General features: G+C 41.1%; 1 protein-coding gene across 3 annotated transcripts in view; it reads right to left on the reverse strand.

Moving 5' to 3' along the window:
• elf1 (E74-like ETS transcription factor 1) overlaps nt 1-21,913 on the reverse strand; it is a 42,241-nt gene that overhangs the window by 6,720 nt on the left and 13,608 nt on the right. For 2 of the 3 annotated variants that reach the window (XM_040120016.1, XM_040120015.1), the window contains exons 2-4: nt 5,163-5,501; nt 1,115-1,289; nt 107-211 (exon numbers count right to left, since the gene is read on the reverse strand). In XM_040120016.1, coding sequence (XP_039975950.1) covers nt 107-211; nt 1,115-1,289; nt 5,163-5,234 — 352 coding nt within the window. In that variant the 5' untranslated portion in view covers nt 5,235-5,501. Of the gene's footprint in view, nt 1-106; nt 212-1,114; nt 1,290-5,162; nt 5,502-12,311; nt 12,349-21,913 lie in introns of those variants that run through there. The other variant, XM_040120018.1, reaches the window with a different exon arrangement.

Below are 21,913 nucleotides of genomic sequence, written 5' to 3' on the forward strand. Positions count from 1 at the left end.
GGAATGAGTCTCGTGCTCCAAATGTGATTAATCCTGGATCCAAATATGAAAATATTTTGCACCATTTTTGAAAACAGTAGAATATTACCAGTGAAAATGAACTCACTCATACGCTTCTCATCCAAAATGTTATTCGGAGACTCCATGTTGAGAAGAGCTGCTGCAGCTTCATTTGTCTCCATGCTGTCCTCTGCACCTGAGACTGTTGTTTCTGTGCACCACACAAAGACAAATTCATCAACATGAGATCCCTAACGGTAAATACTTTTTTATACTGTGGTATTTTGGTTTTATTTGAGTTTTTATCAGATATATCAGATATATCTGAAGGCATTCATTGAATCCTAAAGGTCATCAAGATATACCATCAAGGTGTATACAAAATTAAGGGGAAAAAAAGGAAATATTGTAAATAGATGACAGTTACAGGGCTGTAATTACCACATAATTTCCTAATAATTTTCAAGATGTTTCCTAGAAAGAACAAAGTTATTTGGTATGTATTTTAAGGAAAATAGGAATGTCTTCCAAATAAAAGTCTGATTTAAATACAAGTAATCATTCAATTCAGTTCCATTAATTTATTATTGGAAAGATTGTCCTTCATGCATCCTGAATTGTACGCTTGCATGTAGGCAAATTCCACATTTTTGTATATTCGGGTGACCCACTGTGCACTCACTAAAGACTCTTTTGGTGATGCTAGTGATTAACTGAAATTAATTAACTTAAAGTGTACCAACTGAAGACTGTTTTTATTTCCTGATAATTAATATCAAATTTCACAGTTCTTTCTCAGAAACTTTTTAGAAATTGCGGACCAGGGCCCCGTTTCCCAAATCCAATTTAAGACTAAGATGATTTTAGCCTTCTGATGCTTTTGGGAAACAGGTTCCGGTAAATTAAAGCACTACACAGAGAGATGTGTGAGATTCACATTAGTTTCATCGAAAATTAAAAAAGAAAGAGATTTAGCTGTGAATCGGAACAGGGACCACATATGTTGATTTTCCTGCTTTGCATGGTCTTTCGCAGGTTTGCTAACTGTTGTGATCGAGACTTAAACGCTAATGTACTGTTCCCTTTAAATGGCAGTAAAGGAAAATATCTTTACCTGAGAGGTCCACCCCTCCCACCAAGATGGACGATTCCTCCACCACATGGAGCGTGTTGTCCACCATGATGCCATTGGGCACCTCATCCGACTCCAGGCCAGAGTAGACCTGCAGCAGGTCGGCCGCAGGCACCTGCTCAACAATCACCGCTGGGAATACTGACGGGTCGTCCAGCTGAATGGGAAGAGGACACACACATACACAGAGAACGGTAAGACATGTTGTAACACAGGAGCTACCACTGGAAGGCAGGGAACCGACAGTCTTTGCAATTGTGTATACGCAATAAAAAAAAATCAATTAATTCCTCCACAACACATAATAAATGAAATATAAAAACCCCAGATGACATCTGATTAATGTTATTACTCAATCTTGTCTCTTATTTTTATTGCCTGTAAAATATTCTGGATTCATACTCAATCTCAGCTAATATGGAGGCACATAGCATGGAGGAGTGCTCGTTTCTGTGGTGTTGCAGCAGTCCACAGGGACCTGCTGAAGGAGACGGGAACCAGATGTTTGATTTGGCCTACTTCTACCGAGAAGTTAATCTTATGCTCAGAAATTATATAAACCCAAATGAATGTTAATGGATCAATCATGAACTGCAGGCAAGCAACCCCTTCAACATGTCCTGAATGTGCTTTGGGAATTCCAAACCTTGCCGTCTCATTTCAAGCATGGCACAGCATGATTCAGGAAGGAGCAGGGGGAGTTCAGGACATACCATTGACTGACAAACTCACCGGGCGCTTGGATTGTATCAATGTCAATGTCAATGGACGTGGGGACTAATTCAGGCATTTGAATAAGTGTGTCATATGGTCTTCTAAAACTCTTATTTTGATGTTTTTTCTGTTTCTGGTAGACTTAAGTGAGCTGTCAATTTGTGCAAAGAACATACAGCATGAGAGGCAGAGGCACGTCTGATTTGGAAATCATCGAATGAAATTTACATTCTTAACCTATAATCATGATTTTTGTTATAAAATAAAAGGTCACCTCAGGTGATGCAAAACCCCTCAGAGTCATCCTGTCTTCCAGGAGATGGCAGCAGACTACACTTAGAAAAATGTGCTGAAATCATGTCTTTTACCATGTCCGTGCCAAGCTGCTAATGAAAGTGCTTTGGCTATTTGACGATTGGCTTCTAAATGTATTATGTTACCAAACCACACAGAAACAATTGACGACATTTTGATCAATCGTTCATTTTAACAGCACTTATTCAGACCACCACGGATAGAAGAAGTGCATTTCATCTTCGAAAATCTTTTATAAAGGAAAAAGATTAGTAAAAGTTAAGTCCAATATGTGTCCAATCAAAACTGAAGGCACACATATTTGGACAAACACATTTCTAATGCCACGTGGCATGTAATCAGAGTATATCTTACAATGTTATCAGACAAATACTTAGCTGAAAAAAACTAGAAAATTTTCTGAATTGTTTCTGATAGGAGATATATCACAAAACTCTCATGTACAAAACACTTCACTGAAAAGTGACGTTATAAAGAAAGAAAATGTCAAGTAGCAGCCTGTTTTCTGTTTAAATATGTGTTTGTATTATTCAGTAATTTATTTAAAGTTTTACCAAACAATGTAGTTCAATAACACCGCATTCTGACAGTGACAACCTGATAAAAGGGGGGGGTAACAGATAGACAAAAAGGTGCAGTAAGGGAAACGTGAATAAAGGCATATTTGTCTCTCTGCACAAACGTCCATTGTTGGTTAGGACCTTGAGGCATACCAGGTGTCTGGGCCTTGAGTCGTGGGGGTGGGAAGAGGGAGCAATGGAGTCAGCTACGCTCCCATTTTGGCTACACTTTAACCAGAAAACTAACAGACCAGCTCATTATTTGGACACAGTGTGAAATGGTTAGGCCTTCTAGGCAGCACCAGCAGTGATTAGCCAAAATTGTTAATTAGTTGATCATATGCTCTGTAAATACTGTAATGTAGGTGTCTGTGAGTTTAGAGCAAGATTGCTGCTCAAGACGCCTATCATAACTTTGAAGATTAGCAACAAACAGCTTGTGTCTTCTCAGCACTAAAACCACAAGGCCTCCTGGGGCTAATAAAAGCCCTGGGTTTTGCTTTGACTACATGCGCTATCAATGTCTCACTGACATATGCTGAATGTTTCCCATTAATCGAAGTCTTTGGTAGACATATTATCAGATAGCGAGACAGGAAGGCTACCACATCTCTTTCGTCTGGACTTAAAAGATGTTTGCTGTCCTTGAGTGGGATTCAAGTGTGTTTGTGGCCAACGACATTTTGACTATTGGTCTGCTGAGCTCCTGAAACAGCGGCACCTCCCACCACCCTCCCATCAAACGCAGAGTCCCACACAGTTTGCTGACAGAGCAAGAGACGCCTGAAGATGCTGTCTCCACAGTTGTTTTGATGTTAACTGGATCCTGTTTTTGCTGGGAACACTTTAGTCTGTTCTTGCATGATCCTGTAAACCCAGTGTTGATTTGACAATTTGAGAAGCGCGTTGCGATGCACAAGATAATAACTACTGAGGAGAGAAACTATTGTGCAAAACTGTGAAAAGGTGGGGCTCCCAGGAGAACCAACACCAGACGTGTAAACCACTTTGACAAATGATACTGAACGTCATAAAGGTTTTAACTGCTCCTTCCTCTTTGTTGACTTGAATAATGTTTCTAGTAGGGAAACAGGAGCGATAAGAATCGGGCCGATTTGCATTTTTGAGTTCCCCATTCTGCCTTTGAAAGCAACAGCATCTGTGCAGGCTGTTCCCCTGAACACCCCACTCTCTTCTGCTTTACCTGCCGAGTCCAACTGTCTGTATATGTACAATATCTTCAGAATCATAATAGTTAACAAAGTATCTCGGCCTACAGCATACAGATACCATCATGTTTAAAAATTGGTTGTTTACCTAACAGCCAAATATGCTTGTTTCTGATGCTTGAAATGTAGAAATGTTGCCTTTTTATTTTTATTCCAATTCAAGAAAACTAATTTTATGGCTATCTGTAATTGGGTCAGAGATTGATTGTGTAGAAAATCAGAAAGCTACGTAACACCCTGGAGTTATTAGATGATACACCTTAGTGAGCTACTTATTGACTTAAAAACCAATATAGCAAGACTAATCATTAAAGAACCTACTCTGTGATTTCACCAACAGCTTTATTGTGGCCAAAATAAATCTTTACAGCGGCCAGCAGAAACAAAATGCCCACCGTGGCAGTACATTAGTGTGTTGTTCCTTTTTAGGGGTATTTCCAGGACTTGGTAAATAGGGGCATACTGCTTGCATAACAGGCTAAAAGGGTGCAGCAAGGAACAAAACTGTAGCGTTGGAACAATGCGAGATCTTTTAGTGGAATTATCCCATCCTCTCCAAACAGCCTTGTAACTGGTCTGTCAGGTTAGGCCTGAACCCCTGCTATTCAGGGATCCAATGACAACTTGCCACTCTAGATACACACATACAGATACCGGCACACATCAACACACACAGACACGGGTGTGGGGACGAGACAACTGCACATCTGACCAGGCAATGAAAGGACACATAGGCACAGGTTCACATCGTATGCACACACGGTAACCTTTTGTGTCATAGACACGTTCGTGTCCGAGCCCCACCCTTACCCTCCCCCACACCTCAACCCTGCTGCAGGTTTTTCAATCTTTCCATTTCTGTGCTCCCAGCAGCCCACGCTCCTCTTCCCAGACCTCCTCTCTGCTGCATCCTCCTTTCCGTCTACCTCGCTCCCCAACATGTTCTCAGAGTTAAGGATCACAAGCTCTGAGTCACAGCTAATCCTGCCCCAGTGACCACACTGTTTACACAAGTTCTGTTTGTCCTGCTCTGAAAAGTCTGACATTTATCAAAAAGATCACATACAGTACATTTGGTTGAAAAAGATGGATGGTCAAACACTGTTCCAAAGGTCTTTTGATCAAATAAAAAAATGTAGAATACGAGCCCAGTTATGCACGAAAGCAACAAACAAATTAAAAAGTTTAAATTGTGGCTTCTCCAATATGTACCTGATTGATTTCGTCCATCCCGTTGCTAGCGAATTCAAACACCAGTTCACTGGGCTGCACTGCAGTCGTCATGGCGGTGGAGTTCAGAGGGCAGAGAGCAGCCTAAAATATACCCCGCCTATGACTACTCCGGCTCCTTCTCTGTACGGACAGAGACTCAGCTTCAGCTCTCAAAATGGCTTCGCTGTCCTCCTCCTCGTTTACTCTGACCTGGGCAGTTAGTGCAACGAGACAGAGACCACGAGCCGACTTTCAGAGGAGTGCTGTGGCCCAGGTGGGAGCAGCCTCGTCCCTCTCTGACACGGAGGCTGGGTCCCGCTGCGCCTGGAGCATCTACACCTGGCAGAGAGAGATAGAGAGAGAGAGATGGGGGCTAAGGTCAGGAGACATATTGGATCAGCCTAATTTCACTGAGAGACAAGAGAGGCAGGGAGGAGCAGAGATAGTACGGAGAAAAGTCCTTGTGCAAGGGGTTCGCAAGTGTTTCTGAGGCCTAAACTCACCATTCAAATAATAACAGACCTGCAGAGTTTTAAAGCAGTAAAATTCATATCTTGGCTATGTCTAGTTCTGATGTCCAAAGCGGTAAAAACCACAAGTTTTAGGAGGGGAATCAGATCACTGGCTAATTCCTGCCTCCCTGCCTGACAACCCCTCTAATAAACTCAAAGTGAGTCAACACCAAGCAAAAAAGATTCTTGCGCTTGCCAAAAAAAGAAGCTTGCATTAAGAATGCTCAGTGACATTATAATTATATTCTTGCAAACATAAGAAAGCTCATTTTTATCTGACTTGTACTCTAAACACTTATCTTAATTCAAATATCAGATATGTGACACCAAAATATTTAAGAAGCTGTCCTCATTTGTCTGTTCTTTTTAGGCTCTGAGGCTTAAAATGTGAGACTATGGATATGGAAACAGATTTTCTAAATGAGCTAGGTTTTCAATTTACTATTTGCTGTAATGTAAGACCAAAAAAAAAAAAAATAGGCAAACACACACACAGATGAGAAATCACTCGTCTGATGACGCTCTGGAAGCCCCGTCTGTGCTGACCCTTAGGGGAGTTACTGTAATCACAGGCAGCAGGGGAGGGAAACACGAGGTCGTATGCTTGTTAGTTTGTCTGTGTTGAGGTGTGTCCCAACAACCCAAAACCCAAAGGCAGGTTTGGGGGCTAAAAGGATGGGAGGGGCTGATTTTGGGTGAAGAATAAATGGACCAAGTGACCCCAAGGCCACACACACACCACACCCTTTTCTTTCCCACAGACCAAAGAGCTGGCAAGAGTAGAGAAGTTAGAGATGGCAATGTTTAGTACAACCCCCCAACACACACACACACACACACACACACACACACACACCATCCCTGCTTTTCCCACTGCTGCAGGGCGGAGCTTATGTGCTTTGAAATGCCTCTGTGACTGACGAAGTTGCATACCAGGCCCAAATGTATTTTGTATGTGTGCGTGTGCGTGTGTGTGTACATGTGTGTTGCGGAAGGTGGGGGGGGGGTGGCACAGGAGAGGAGGAGATAGAAAAGGGGCACAGGAGCCGAACAAATGTTGCGATTTCGTTTATCTTCCTGCTAAGCATCCAGACTGAATAGTCACATGTGGCTGGGGTCTGGAAAGCATCACTTTGGGGGACAAAAAAAAAGAGACTAGTGTTTCTCTCCAGTCAGTCCCTCTCGATGTCTCTGCTGGGCAGAGACGGCAGCAGTGCCCTGGTCTTCAGGAGGAGAGCGTGACAGGACATCACCCCACACTTAAGCAGAAAAGGGGGGGGGGGGTATACCGTGTGGGGGCTTCCAGATGGAGGAAGAGGAATAAACTATGTAACAAACAAAAGACCCAAAAAAAAAAATGTTTGTTGACATGTGTGTTCCTTATAAATGACTATCAACTTGTAATTTCATATGGACCACACACACACACACACACACACACACACACACACACACACACACACACACACACACACACACACACACACACACATTTACAGCAGATGCCCTCATGTGTCCTCTGTGAAGCAGGACCAAGACACACCGTGTGGGCAAATGTCCAGCAGACTGTATCGCATGGGATCACTCTGCAATCGCCCTGCCCAGCCCCTCTGCCTCATCCAAGATCTAAGGAGATACTAGCAATAAACCAACAGGCGTTCTCTGCAACAGGGCATCTTAGTTCCCCTTTTGAACTGCCACAGTTTGTGTTACATTCATAGGCATTTATGAAGCTGTTAGTGTGAACATTTCAGCCTATAAGCTTGCAGGCCGGACTGTTGGTAAATGATGAACAAATCATCTGCATCCATCTGCAACGGGTTATCAGACGACAGAAAAGAGACTTATCAGATCATATAATCATCATATTGAATCAAGACAGATGTAACTAATATATCTTTTATTCCTTTCCCATGTTTTGTATGACTTTATGTGTCTGTTTATGTGTGTTGCCTGCCGTATTCATACTACAGTGAATCAGACTGCGTCAGTGTTTGCGTGTGTGTATTTTCTGTACCGCTCCTCTCGGTGCTCCATCGATCTGGATGGCCCAGTTGGCATGGTACTAGCAGCAGACAGGGATACAAGAGAGTCAGCCATTAGTCAGACGCAGCCTGCATATTATCACCGAGCGCATGACAACAGCTGCCTTGTCCCAGCACAGGGGCAGGGTTGTAACTGCACTTACTACGTCACGAAGCGGAGAAGAGGAGGAGAAGAGCTAAGGGAGGGATTTTACTGGGATGTTAGTCAACGCATAATAGTCCACAGAGCAAATAGACTGCCTGTGACTTGCTCTGGGTGGGGCCTTCTTTTGACCAACTTCAGTATTTTAGTGGGGTTAGCAGGCGGAGACTCCTGGTGAGTTCTACAGCATGAAATGTGTAACTGTGGTGTCCAGGATATAAACCCAACCAAATGCATGCGCTGCATATCATCACCCCCCCCCCCGATCTCTCTGTCCCTGTAATTCCTACCAGTGCCTGCTGTTAAAAACTTGATGAAGGCAAAATGCCATTAAAAAACATACTCAAACAATTAGTTCAGCGATATGCATATAATTAAATTACCACTATTCTAACAACTCATGAATCATTTTAAGTCAGGATTAACTGTTTTTTTTTGTTTGTTTTTTAAGTTAACAAGCTCTAAACACAACACTGACATATTATCCCCTTATGGAGTTGTTATGGTGAACAGTTGCCTTTTTGCACATCCAGCAGGCGCTGCTTGATGCACCGTTATCTTTACAAGCTAGCTTCTAACTTTGTTTGTCGTCTATTTGGAAGTGAGCAGGAAACAAAGTCGCTCTGGAAACAACGCTGATGAGCGCCAAATAATGAACCAAAACAGTAAAGCTGTGGGTCGTTTAATCAAAACAATATTCCAAGAGATGCTAAAATGCTCCGTAGACCTGAGGGGAACTGCAGGGGTGGGGTGATCTCTTGCTTTCAATTAATTTCACAATACTCAGTCATTTGATCAATTGTTAAGTGCGAACAAAAACCTCCACACATTTTGTGCGATGTAAGCATTTGCTCTTAATGTCTGATAAGTCAGTTATTTTCATTGTTGTTTAATCCAATTATTATTTTCTCGATTAACCACTAGGTCAATAATTGTCATAAAAAATTGTAAGAATGCCGATCACAATTTCCTAAAGCCCAAGTTTACGTATTTAAAACCAGCTTGTTTTGAAGCTTGGAGCCTGGAGATTTTTGGAATGTTTACTTAAAAATGACTTAAACGACTATTTGATTATTAAAACTGCTGCCGTTGAATTGCAGCTCTGAAGATAATTATTAATATCATCAGCTGATAGTGTGGTTCCAGCCTGGCCCTTGTCATGTGACCGTGGTGATGTCTTTTTTTATCAATCTCCTCTCCTCAATTACGTCTGTGTGTTACAAATGGCAGCCTGGTGTGCAGCAGACTGAGGAGGAGTATGAAGCAAACATTGGCCTACTCCACCCCTACAGCATGGTGACTGCCAGTCGCAATAACAACCAATTAGAGTCAGGATTCATGAACAAATGGAGCATTCCCAGAAGGCCCTACTTCCCCCGCTTTAGTCTCTTCAGCTGAGCTCATTGTTGACCATGAAAGGAGGTAATTTAAGCCAATTGAATGACTATGCAATGACTCACCCTGCATGTGGTGAGTGCAAACATTGTGAGATGCAAGAAACGGACCAGGGCAAACTTTACTTATCAGCCATTTTTTTTAGCTCAGGTTACAAATATGCAGATTTCCGCAGGTGACATGATTGTTCAGCAGCGTACTAGAAGGGGTGGTGATACGACGATACCGGATTTAAAGATGGCTGGTGCCGGTGTCAGTGACAGAGACAGTGGTATTCTTGGCATTTGAAATCTTTCCCCCCAGGTATAGTCGGTGCAGACATGACGGGTAAAAACTCAATTGGACATAGATCAGTCTTTCTATACCTGCAAAGGTTTCAAAACTGGCAGAAGCAATGATTTTGCCCTTCAACCTGCAGTTCTGAGAGACACATTTCAGTACCAACAAGAAGAAATCTTAACCTTAATTGAGTCTTACAAAAGGTTTAGCTTTCCCAGTTCAGCTGTCCAGAGAAACACCAATGTGCAAGATGGCAGAAAATGCGTGGGTTTACCACTGCAATGTTATTTAATGGTTGTCAGCACAGACATGCTGTTTTTGCAGGATCCTCTGGGTTCCTGTTAAGGAAATGACTCAGTGATATGAGGCTCAAGCTCATTCCTGGAGCCCTGTGATAGCCCATACGAGCATCAGAGCATCCTGGTCATCATTTCAGGACAGCAGTTCCCGTTTGGTGCATTTTTTTCCCCCAGATGTAATTAAACCAAGCATCAGCATGTAACAATAGCACTTTTAGCACCATGGAAAATTGATCAAACACAAATCGGTTTGGCTACGTAAAACATGGCTTTGATCAGAGAAAGAAAAAGTAAAGAACATCATGACAACATACTCTGTATATTCAGCAGTTCAAGAAGAAACAAAAATTGTAGGCTGTGTCGACTGAATTATAGCAGCAGAGGGGTCATTTTGTTTGCGAATTCAACTAGAAGACAGGAATTAAGGAGTTTCATCAACACCAGACAAAAAAAACACAAAGATGGTTTTCAACACCGCTGCAGCACTGTCAGCACCACAAAAATAGTCTTATACACAATATTTTCTGTGCATTCTACATTTTACTCACCACCCAGTGTTGCACAATACAGCGTGTCTCACCATGTTTCAAACTCCAACTCAACTTTATTGGGCTGAATAAAGGGCTGCTTTCACTGCAATCCTGAGGCCACACCATGCGTGTGGCGATAAAATGGCAGAAACTGGCACAGAGGCAGCCACAGACACTGCTTAGAAGCATGCAGCTGCAGAACACAAGGCATCAGAAACACAGACAAGAGGGTACTGCGTCCGAGCCAGCACTCACTGTGTCTGTCTTTCACTAGGAGGCATTTGGCTCTGCCGTGCCAGGGCCAAATGAAGACTGAAAAAAAGAAAACGTCACCTCGAGCACAGGCTTTCAGAAGGAGAATGGAATTTAATCTCATCTCCTGCAAACCTTGTACTTTTCCACTCAGGCTTAAGGCTCTGGGAGAAGGACCCATGCCTTTCTGTGACAACAGCTGTTTGTGCCAACTAGCGCACTATTAGGGACAGGCTCTTTTCGGAGGATTATTGGTATTCTTTGGAATATTAGACAGTAGCTTTAGTGGGTTAACATGTTCTGGAAAACAGGGATGAAAGTGCAGTAATGTCCCCAGAGTTAAAAGTTCAGAAATGACCTCAGAGACCAGATTCCACTTCTTTTTTGGTCAGTTTTCACTGAAATATGTAAGACTATGTTTATAAGATGTTACAGGCTGTTCTTGTCTTATATATATATACTCATCTAACACGCCCTCAATCCTAGCACAATGTACTGGACTTTCTTGTTTAGGCCATTTAAGAGAATTAATAACCAGAAATAGCAAAAACTCAGTAGAAATAACACCAACAAACTGACCTGTGAATCTTGCACTCACAGGAACAGCATCACTGAACAGTGGGTTCTGCTGCTTCCTGTCTGTTAAACCACACTCAGAAGAAAATATCTTCCTCTGTGTAAGAGCGGAAAGTTCTCAACTCCCCCTCCTTCCTTCTCAAACAACATGCTGTTACCCTCATAGATGTGACTCTTGTGACACAGGTAGCATTTCGTACATGAATAATACACGAACTACAAATATCTCAACGAGTGACGTCAAAGACAAAATGATTGGCTTTCAGTTGGACTGTACTGGAATAATGACTAAGGCTTGTACCTTTCTCTGGTACACTCACCGGAAAACCTGTTTTGCATTCAAAAGTAAAATCTTCAGTATTTTGAGCACAGAGAATTTGTTTAGCAAAGACACATAAATAAAATTTATTACAAAAGCAGGCATTTTAGAACACCATCAGACAGATTAGATTATAGACACCGTTATATTCTCTTGCCTTCAGACATTTTCAAGTCTGCTACACTCAGATTGTTCAATGATGGTGAATTAAGTAGGATCACAACAGGGCTCTCAAAGCCACACCTGCCATTTGCAGACATCTCTTCCCCACAATGCCGACACAAGGAGTACAAACAACAAACAGCATTACTAACCCCCGAGCCTCGCACTCACACACACACACACTCACACTCACACTCACACTCACACACACACACTCACACTCACACACGCGCGCGCGAACACACGCACACACACACGCACACACACACGCAAACACACACGCACACGCCTAAGTTGGCCTTACAGGTTGGTTTTACACAAATTCTCAGAACAAACTACAAAGTTCCTGTCACAGAGTTTCCACCTATTAGGTCAGAATGCAAGAAAATCATATATGTACACAAATTAGCTGTCTATGCAACTAGAGAACCCTGCAAACTTTTTATGAGCCGTGGAGAATAACTGCCATAAGGCACATACAAGCCATTTGTGAACAATATAGAGAAAATCCATCTGCAGAGTTAACTAGTGCTTCTAGTTAATATGAACAAATGATGCGGCTGGAAATGTACCCATACAAATCCAAATCACAATAAATCCTTCAAAACTAAAGTGTCAGAGTGGTAATACTGTCTTACCGGATGCGAAACAAATCCAAATCTATGTTTTGCCAGACAGAAGCATGCTTTAACTTGAGAGATGCATCAAAACTACCCCCAGCGGACTACTTCTATTATGTGGCAACAGGCCACATGTCACAGATAGGAAGAACCATTGAAGTTGTGAAAACAGGACAGGAAATTGCAGCAAAGTTTTAGAAAATACATCTACAACCTCAAACACCACAGTTTGATCTACAGCAAGCCTGCATGATTTTATTGAAGCATCTGGACACTGACAGTAAGCTGTAGAGTAATACTGGTCTAGCAAGGGGCCTCGATGGCGGGAGAGTGTCATGTTTGTTCAGAATTACCATCATACTCTCAGAACAGCAGTGCTGTTGAAATTAGTCTGAAGTCTGATCTTCCAGTTTATATAAGCTACCACCAGTAATGATTGACATTTTAAATTGGTGAAAGCAACAGCCGGGGCAGGCTAAAAGTGAGAATCTTGGCACCTAAATGTTTACTACATTACTCTTTGCCAATAAAACCGAATAGGGACAGATTAAAGGTCTGATAAGAGATTGTTTGTTGGAGCTTGGCAAATCCAGGTAACCAGAACTGGATCCAAAATGAAACAGATCATAATTTTCTAGCCATTCATAGCATTGGCTTAACCACTAAAAAATGACAGTGTTTTCTCTAAATATCCCAAAATAAGATGTGCAAATGCATAACATTTGCATAACATATTTAGTTTGCGTGTTTGTCTGCTCTGCAGATCTGTATTCTTTCAAATTAGGTCTATGCAGAACGCTGCCAGAGCTGTTATGTGGAATACGTATGGAGAAGTACTTGTACAAATTTTGAGCATCCATTTTTTCTTATAAATCTAATGTGTATATTTGGTCATATTATAGCCTGCTTTTGAATGGAAGTTGTCGTCATACAACATTTGGCCAATCAGCAAAAAAATCTTGGTGCTGTTCAGGTGACTGAAGGTGTTGCGGGCTGTCGTTATGGGTATTAAGTTTTTGCAGGAGATGTTAAGTTCTGGAAATTAAGAGTCCAATCTGAACTACTTTACTTACCATACAGTACCGCCATCAGGACCTTGTCCACTTTACTTCTTAACTAAATAATGTGGTGTCTGATCTTTATATCTAGCTCAAAAAGATAGAAAAACCTGTCAAATACATCCCTATTCTGCGCCATTAACATTCTTTTTGTTATGTCTTAACAGTATGTTCGATGGGCGCTATACTATGAGTCTACCAAGTAGTTACGAAGTATTGCACCTTATATCCTCTCTTGTGTCTCGGCTCAATTACCTAATTTCTTCAATTTCAAAATCACATTGATTTTAAGTAAAAAACACAAAAGCTAAGGATAAAAAACATGCAAGTCTGTGCTTGTGTATCAGTTGCCCCAAACTGCCCTGCTGATTCCTTTCTTTCAGACATATTTGAAATGCTTCATCCTTAGTCTGCTGTTCTTTTGGCTGTTGTGTGGGAGCAATTTGATGCATGACTAGACTGGTAAAGCCAATTTCCCTCCTTTTTATACAGTAACCAAGCCTCCCATAGGCATTAGAAATGCACAGGAGTCTTTCTTGGAAAGAAAAAAGACAGAATAAGAAAATTGTAGGTAGAGTCTTAACTAAAATCGTAACAACAAAAGCTAAATTCGGGTCCTGAAGTGGTTCTAAAAAACAGCCCTACTGAGCTGCAAACTGTACCTGCTTATTCACATGCCCAACTCTGATGTGTTTACATCCATACCAATACAAAGATGTTGCAGCACAGGTAAACTGCGAACAACAAGAGAGGACATCATACCCCAAAAAAATTCCAGCATCATACTCTGAACTAAGCGTAAATAAAAACTAGGTGACGGATGACATTCCTAATTCCTTCTCAAACTATAAATCACTGTGCCAATTTTAGCACTGATAGCAGTCATCAGATTATGTAACGTCCCACAACAGCAAATTTTCTCGAGGGGAGAAATTACACTCGAAGTTTACATACTGCACGAACCCTGCCAAGATACTTTCCACACCAGCCTTGCAGCATACTACTAGGTATGTCTTCAGATGGAGCAGTGAAATCTCAGGCTTCCGAGTCTGACTCAAGGCTGGGAACAGGGGACCCGACTGTAGCAGAGGAGGCTGCATACCAAACAGGTCTGGACACAAGCAGGCTAATGTGTCCACCCATAGTCAGGCATGCAGCAATATGTATCAGACAACACGCCTAGAGAGGGAAGAGAATCAAAAAGACATGAAATATTGTAATTTTTCTATAGCTTGTCATACACTGTGGGATCAAGCTCTTTTTAAAGGAATAGTTCAATATATTGGGAAACACACTCATTTTCTTTCTGCTTTTTTTGAAGTTAGATAAGCAGATCGATGCCACTCTCACGTCTGTATGGTGCATTAGCAGCTAGAGCCAGCAGCTGTTAGCTTAGCATTATGACTGGAAAAGAGGGGAAACAGCTCTATTCAAAAGGTGACAAAAAAAAACGCCTAACCCCCCCTGTAAAACTACAGCCTGTCAATAAAACACTTCCGTTTTTGTACAAATTAAATACACGCAACATAACATAAAAATTTGTGAGTTTAAGAGCTGCTTGTAGGCAGATATATGTAGGCAGAGCCAGGCTAGCCGTTTCCCCACTGTTCTCAGTTTTATTCTGAGCTAAGCTAACGGTCTCCAGGCTTTAGCTTCATATTTACCGTACAGATCCAACAGTGGTATCTATCTTCTCATCTCACTTTTCTTGGCAAGAAAGCAAATAAACACATCCTTTAAATCCATTATTAAACATTGTTTTCTGAAACAGAAGCAACAAGGATACACAGAAAAGCTAATTTATACTCAATTACTCACTTACTACTTGTATCTATTATGCACGCTAATAATTCCTCTGTTGGAAAAGTTAAAACACTGAAACATTCTAATTTGCAGCTTTAGCAAAGCTGTTTTTAAGATTTCTAGAGATCAAGCTTCGGTTTAACAGCTAATAACGACGGTTCTCATCTGATCCCCGGTAAAGCCTCACAGACAGAGCCACTCACACTGAGACAGCTTAGCCCCTTCAAGAGAGCTTATCTGATTTCACACAATTGGATACTGGGTCAGTGTGGTTATTAGGTATCACTGGCCAATGTTTCTGTCTAATCTTGAAGCTAGTAGACGTGTGCCCCATTCCTGGCTCTCGGGACAGAACTGCCGAGTCATTGCGTATCATGACGTCAGGTCAACCTTCAAATAGGGACAGGGGGAAAAACTGTTAAGCTATGTGACTAAACTAACACGCCTAAACTACAACTCATGAAGTCATATCACAATGTCTAGATTGCATGCTTTAGGCATTACAAATTTACTTGTCACTTGATCTTGTCAACTTGAACTGATGTCTGTTACTAAACTGCACTAATAATGTACAAAAATAGGATTACTGTGCTAATACCAACATATTTAATTTAGTTAATATATCCCAGCTGCTGCAAACATCAATCAAACGTTTATCTCACCCATTTGAAGACGTGTTTGAGCTCTGTACAGGAAGCAGGAGGACAGTCTGTCCAGCCTGGTCAATATTTGAGAAGGCTTTATGAAATACACTCCTTTATGATAGTCAGGCGATGAGGAAGGTGCACCATGGGTGCAGGAGTTGAGGACAGTGAACTACCTGGTTAAAGACAGTCCTGCTCAATCTGGTTATATAACAAAATATTTACATGGTTTTATTGTTAAACCATATTAGAGAGCTGTAATGATTATATGTGGGAAGTAGGAGAAGATAATGTTACAAGTTTAATCAAAATGGCTCTAAATCTCTTGCTCTATCAGGAAGATACATACAGTACATTACTGGTCAGCTCACCAACACGGTAAGCTTTGGTTAAACACTACTTCGAATAAAGAGGACTGACAATCAGTCCCCCCCCCGAGGGCCCGGCTTTATGTTGTTCTGACGAGAATCACAATGCAAAAACGCAAAGGTAAACAAGGAGTGGCTGTTGCTTAGGAACAAGCAGAGGGAGAGGGCTTGTAAAGTAAAAGCTCCATGGCACAAGAAAGAGAGAGCAGGTGGGCCTCATTCAGCCCAGGGTGTTTTGCGAGGACACGTGTTGAAGATCAAGCATGACAAGCATAAACAGACGACCGAATGGATTTTACCCTTCTGTCTGTGTAGTACACTGCTGTTACCGGATGAAATCAAAGAAATTAATTGTAGAATAAATAGTTAAGCATTTTAGTGCATGCAGGGACATTGTGACTCCCCGACAAACTGGAAGATGACGTTATTTTACTACCCCTGGTACTATTGCGAAGTCACAAATATAGCTGTGAAGCTGCCAATAGGCCCAGAAGCATGAGGTCAGATTTCAATAATAGTGACACGATTGTAAAACGAAGTTTGTTTTGATATGAATGAAGAAGCAATGGTTAAAAGTTTTAGGAATTATGCTTATTTGCTTTCTTGCAAAGGGTTAGCTGAAAAGACTGATACCACTGTCATTTCTGAGTGGTACCTAACTAACTAAGCTGGAGCCAGGAGACATTTAGCTTAGTTTAGCATAAAGAGTGAAAACGGCTGAAACAGCTAGCCTGGCTCTGTCCAACGGTTAGCAAAGTATCTGCCTAGAAGCACTTCTAAAACTCACTAATTCATTTAGTTTTTTTAACCAGTACCCGGAAAAGAAAACGTCCTGCACATAACAACCCCATAAAACCACAACTTGTTGTTTTTTGTATGGATTAAACAAACAGGATACAATGTGTTAACCAGTGAGCTTTAGAGGTGCTGGTAGGTGGATTTTGTTACCTTCTGACAGAATCAGGCTACCTGTTGCCACCTGTTTCCAGTCTAAATGCTAAGCTACGGTAACTGGCTGCTGGCAGTAGATTTATATTTAACGGACAGATATGAGCGTGGTATCAGTCTTCTTATCTGACTCTCTGCAAGAAAGCCAATAAACATATTTCCTAAAAATCTCAAACTATCGCATTATGTGAGAGTAAGGTGAAATATTGGTTTTAATGTGAATGGGACAGCACTGGGGAGCAGCACTCTTGACAGCCATTAAGAGAAAATGTAGGAAAGACTTGCAATGTAGTTTCAGAATCAGTTGAGATTTGCTTGATGGGCAGATTATGAAAAAATGAAAATGTCACTGTAGAGTTACTATCCCCGAAAATCAGTCATTTCTGCATGCAGCTCTGTGTGCACTCGAGGCTATGAATGAAATACAGAATTTAGAGCTATAACTAGGAATAAAAGTTAAAGTTTAAACACTGTTAGGGTTAGTTTTACGGGAGTGTTTAGTGTTGTTCGTCTGTCAAACCTGCGGTTGAGAACCTCGTGTCCACCACACCCGTCACATTTCATGACAAATTTTCACCAAAATGGCACGATGGTGCTTGTAAATGTGGCGCTTTCAGGTTCAATTTGAGCGTTTCATGAACACGCAGGAGAATGTGATGACAGGAAAAAAGTGAAATTTGAATAATATGAAAGCAAAGCATAAAAGGAAAAGGAGGCAAGACTTCACGCCAAAAATAAATAATTGAAGAAATGAATAAACTTTCTGGCCTCCACAACTAAGATCTTTCCACTCAGACAGGAGTTCAGCAGATTATTCAAGTGCTGTAGTCATTATGGGCATAGCCAGTTTTCCATATGACAGCCTGCTGCTGAAGCTTCCAGACACAGACACCACTGCAGCTGGGTGTCTGGGACCAAAGCCTCCGAAAACCATGTGGGAAATCAATTTCCCTCTGTTCCTGGGTCAGAATGCCTCTTTGTACCAAGTGATACTGCATTAAAGCCAACATGATGTTTAAATTAACATGAGGCAGTGCGAGCGAGTTGGCAAGAGACACCAGCTCAGACTTATTTCACTGAGGATGTCAGTTTTATGTTCACAACCATCTCACAGTTGGGAGCCTATTTTGTGCATGATGTTACCTCATACAGGGTGGAACCCATATAATTGGAAAGAAAAACACTGCTCCGTGAATGTGTTTTCAGGCCACTGCATTATATAGTGCTTGGAATTTACAGCTGTCAGCTAGCCGTTAGGAAAGTCATACATGTATCATATTCCTGTATTTACTAATCATACAGTCATCTTGCTTCAGACACAGGCAGAGCTCAACAGAAGGCAGTGATGGAAATTTTTATGAGGTTCTGCATGCTGCTTTTATCTGGAACAAAATAAATGAGTACCTCAAACCTGTCTCCACCCACACAAGCTCAGTGAGCAACTTCTGTGACAGATAAACTTTTATCAAGATACATGAACTATCAGCATTTCCATGGCACAGTAGTTCTCTTGACAAAATACTTCAGTGTATTAATAAACTTAAAAGTGAGCTACACGAAGTGCAGCTGCAGTCTCAACAGTATTAGTAGTAATTAACTGTCAGTAATTCATGATTAGTACATTTATCTTTCACCGTGGATACTGAGCTTTAGAGCATCCAGTAACAAGTACGGTCAACTTTGTTTTATTTAGAAATTTATGGGATGCACTTTGCATCCAGTTTTCTTTATGAAGTCCAGCATGATCAGTGGTGGAAGATGTACGCAGATCCTTTACTTGAGTAAAAGAATTATAACCACAATGTATAAATACTTCACTACAAGTAACTGCCCTGCATTGTCCTGCAAAAGTTTACTGACGTACTCATTAGGCAGCAGACTAACCCTTATCAGTGTGTTTGTATTATTTTTTATATCATTAGCATATTATTACTGGTGCACTAACATGTAAGCAGCATTTTTATGTTGTAGCTGGTCAACATGGAGTTCATTTTAACAACTGTAAACATTGTTTGCTATGTATTTTATAAAGTCATCATCTGAAAAATAACAGATGTCAAAATACATGCAATGGAGTAAAAATTCCAATATTTTCCTTTGAAATGTAGTAGGGTAGAGGTAGGGTGAATATGATATCAGTGAACCTAGTTGCAGCCATGTTAGTGAGAAACAGAATCTGTGCCCTGACCAGCCTGGTACGTTGCATAACCAGGAGTGTTATCAAAAGGTGTGACCCAATAATCTACATATCATCTCTCTCTCACACACACACACACACACACTCTTTGTCTCTCTCTGTATCTGAAAACATGACGCTGTTGTCGTTCACCCACTTCAGGGTGTTGTGAGTCCCATACATCTCCCCACTTCTGGAGTCTTCTCTGTACAAAATCTGTGTAACAAGTAGAGGCTGGGAGCTCACGTCTATGACAGGCTCTGGTGAGTACAAGGTGGTGTTAATGTGATAAAATAGAGCGAAAATTTGCGGCTGAGTGTTTATCAAAAGATGTGATATGTGAGACTTTGTACTTACATGGTATAGAGTGCATTCAAAGTCGTGTCAATTCCCTGTACATCATCCACTACAGCAAAAAAAAAAAAAAAAGTACTGAAAGACCTAAGCCATCCAGTGTTATAAACAAGGAAGGTTTTATAAATGTACTGAAAAATCCAATATTACATCACATCCTTTTCAGTTCTCGGGAAATTAGTCTGAAGAAAAAGACTCAAGGAGAAAAAAGTATAATCACTGCTTTTCTGATACAAATCAAGATACCTTTTTCAGTAGTAAAATGAAATCTGTGTGGATTGAGAAAGACTTCACTCAAGGTTTTTCAGACTCTGTGTTCCTGTGTGATGATCACAGGGTGGTCGGACATTTACTCCAGAACAACAGATTGCCAGTCCCAGCATGCTCCCAGTATGAGATAGTTGCAACATTGGGAGACAGTTGCTCAATCAATTCAACTCTATTTATCAAGGGAGGGTTTCCGGAGTTTACCTGCAGCACCTTAACACAGATACACAAGTGGCTTTGACCTGCTGAGCGAAGCTATGTCTGGAGCACCGGGAGATACAGTATGTGCCTTGCTCATTGGCACCCTGACGGTAGCCATTAGGACAGAGGAGAGTGTTACACATTAACTTTCCCCACCCGGATTTTCCCAGCTGGTCACAGGAGCTCAAACTTCCCGTCACAAGCCTACTTCTCCAACCCTAAGGCCTCCATCCACCCCAGAAAAAAGAGAGTGTTATGGAAATTTAAATGGCAAAGAAGAAATGGAGAAATTGACATGGAAACATGATGCAAATCCATCCTTGAGTAATATAAAACAGCCAAGCAAACCATCAAAAACAGGACAGGGGCTCTGACTCTGCTTTCTATTATTAATGTTTTCCAGCCAGGTTTTTTAAAAAGATAACGACCGTGGGTAAACAAGTGGTGTACCTCTAAGTTTAACTATGAGTCAACTGGTTTTCCACATCCCCTCCAATAAACGGGACAATTAATCAGAAGTAATGGCAGAAGTGACGGTCACCCGACAGAAAGACTTGAATGAACAAGCTGACATTTCAAGTAAACTTGTTAACATAAATCAACTTAAATTAAATGCTCTTCAGAAATCTTAAATTAAATTAAATTCATTAAGGATGAAATTCTGGTCTCTCTGTTATCAGTTATAACTTATTAGATACAACTACTTCTCCACTTGGTTTTCATATTAAGTCCAAACAGGGTGAGTTAAACTTGTTTATGCCACTGACTTTCAATCAGTACAAAACTAAGTCTGCACAGATCCATCATATTTGCATTATTGCTGCCATCAGATATGATATGTATATATAAAGGAAAGAAATACTTTTGATCCTTTTTGTGATAAAGAACAGTTTGCACCTGACCACGTGAAAATAAAGTTGCCTCTGCGTTTACTCCATTCAAGGCATAAAAAAAACTGTTTGTACCAGACCATACACAGTTGGCTCTGTGTTTATTCTCTTGGAAGCATGTCGTTGTAACATGAAACTGAATAAATGATCCATTTTTACATATCTCAGCATGCTGGGACTGTAGTAATGAAATCCACCTCACCTCCCACTCCTACTCGTCATGCCATTCTCTAGCAACGACTCCGTCATCTTGCCCAAGCCTAATGATCTAATTACAGGCTAAGACTTGTTGACTTTGTATTGAAAGAAGAGACCCCCCCCCCCCTTACAGCCTCTATGTCTGCTGAATGAGACGCACACAAAGTTTAACTAAAGGGCAGCTACAATATTATTTCATCCGCTGAGGCATGAGGGCCTCATTTACAATTCAAAACAGGGTGGGCATAGAGTATAATGAAAAAGTTAGGTCAAATGCAAAATCATACCTGCTCAACACACTAGAACCATTCACTTACGGAGCCATGTGCTGATGCTACAGTAGGTGTTAAATACAAATACAGAAAAACAATTAATTTGCTCTTCCATTGCAAGGCCAATTGATGCACACCAATTAATAGGTCAGTAACTGAGCAAGTATCCTTTAGAGATATTAATTTGGTATCTCTGAAATAATGTGTTCCCAGCTGCCAATCTTTGGCCTAAACTGAAAGTTAGGTCAGACATTACATCAACTAAATCAATTCTGAATGCCAAAGCAATGAAACAATCACAAGCTTAAGTATTTTGCATATAACTACTTAAAAAGTTCTGACCAAAACTGGGTGAAAATGTTAGGCCTGCATTGGTTCAGGGCTTTTCTAGGATATCTACAAAGCACTGTGGAGTATACTGCAACAGCATTTGAAGAAAGA

The sequence above is a fragment of the Xiphias gladius genome, chromosome 23 (genome assembly GCF_016859285.1).
Source record: "Xiphias gladius isolate SHS-SW01 ecotype Sanya breed wild chromosome 23, ASM1685928v1, whole genome shotgun sequence".
NCBI classification, from domain to species: Eukaryota; Metazoa; Chordata; class Actinopteri; order Istiophoriformes; family Xiphiidae; genus Xiphias; species Xiphias gladius.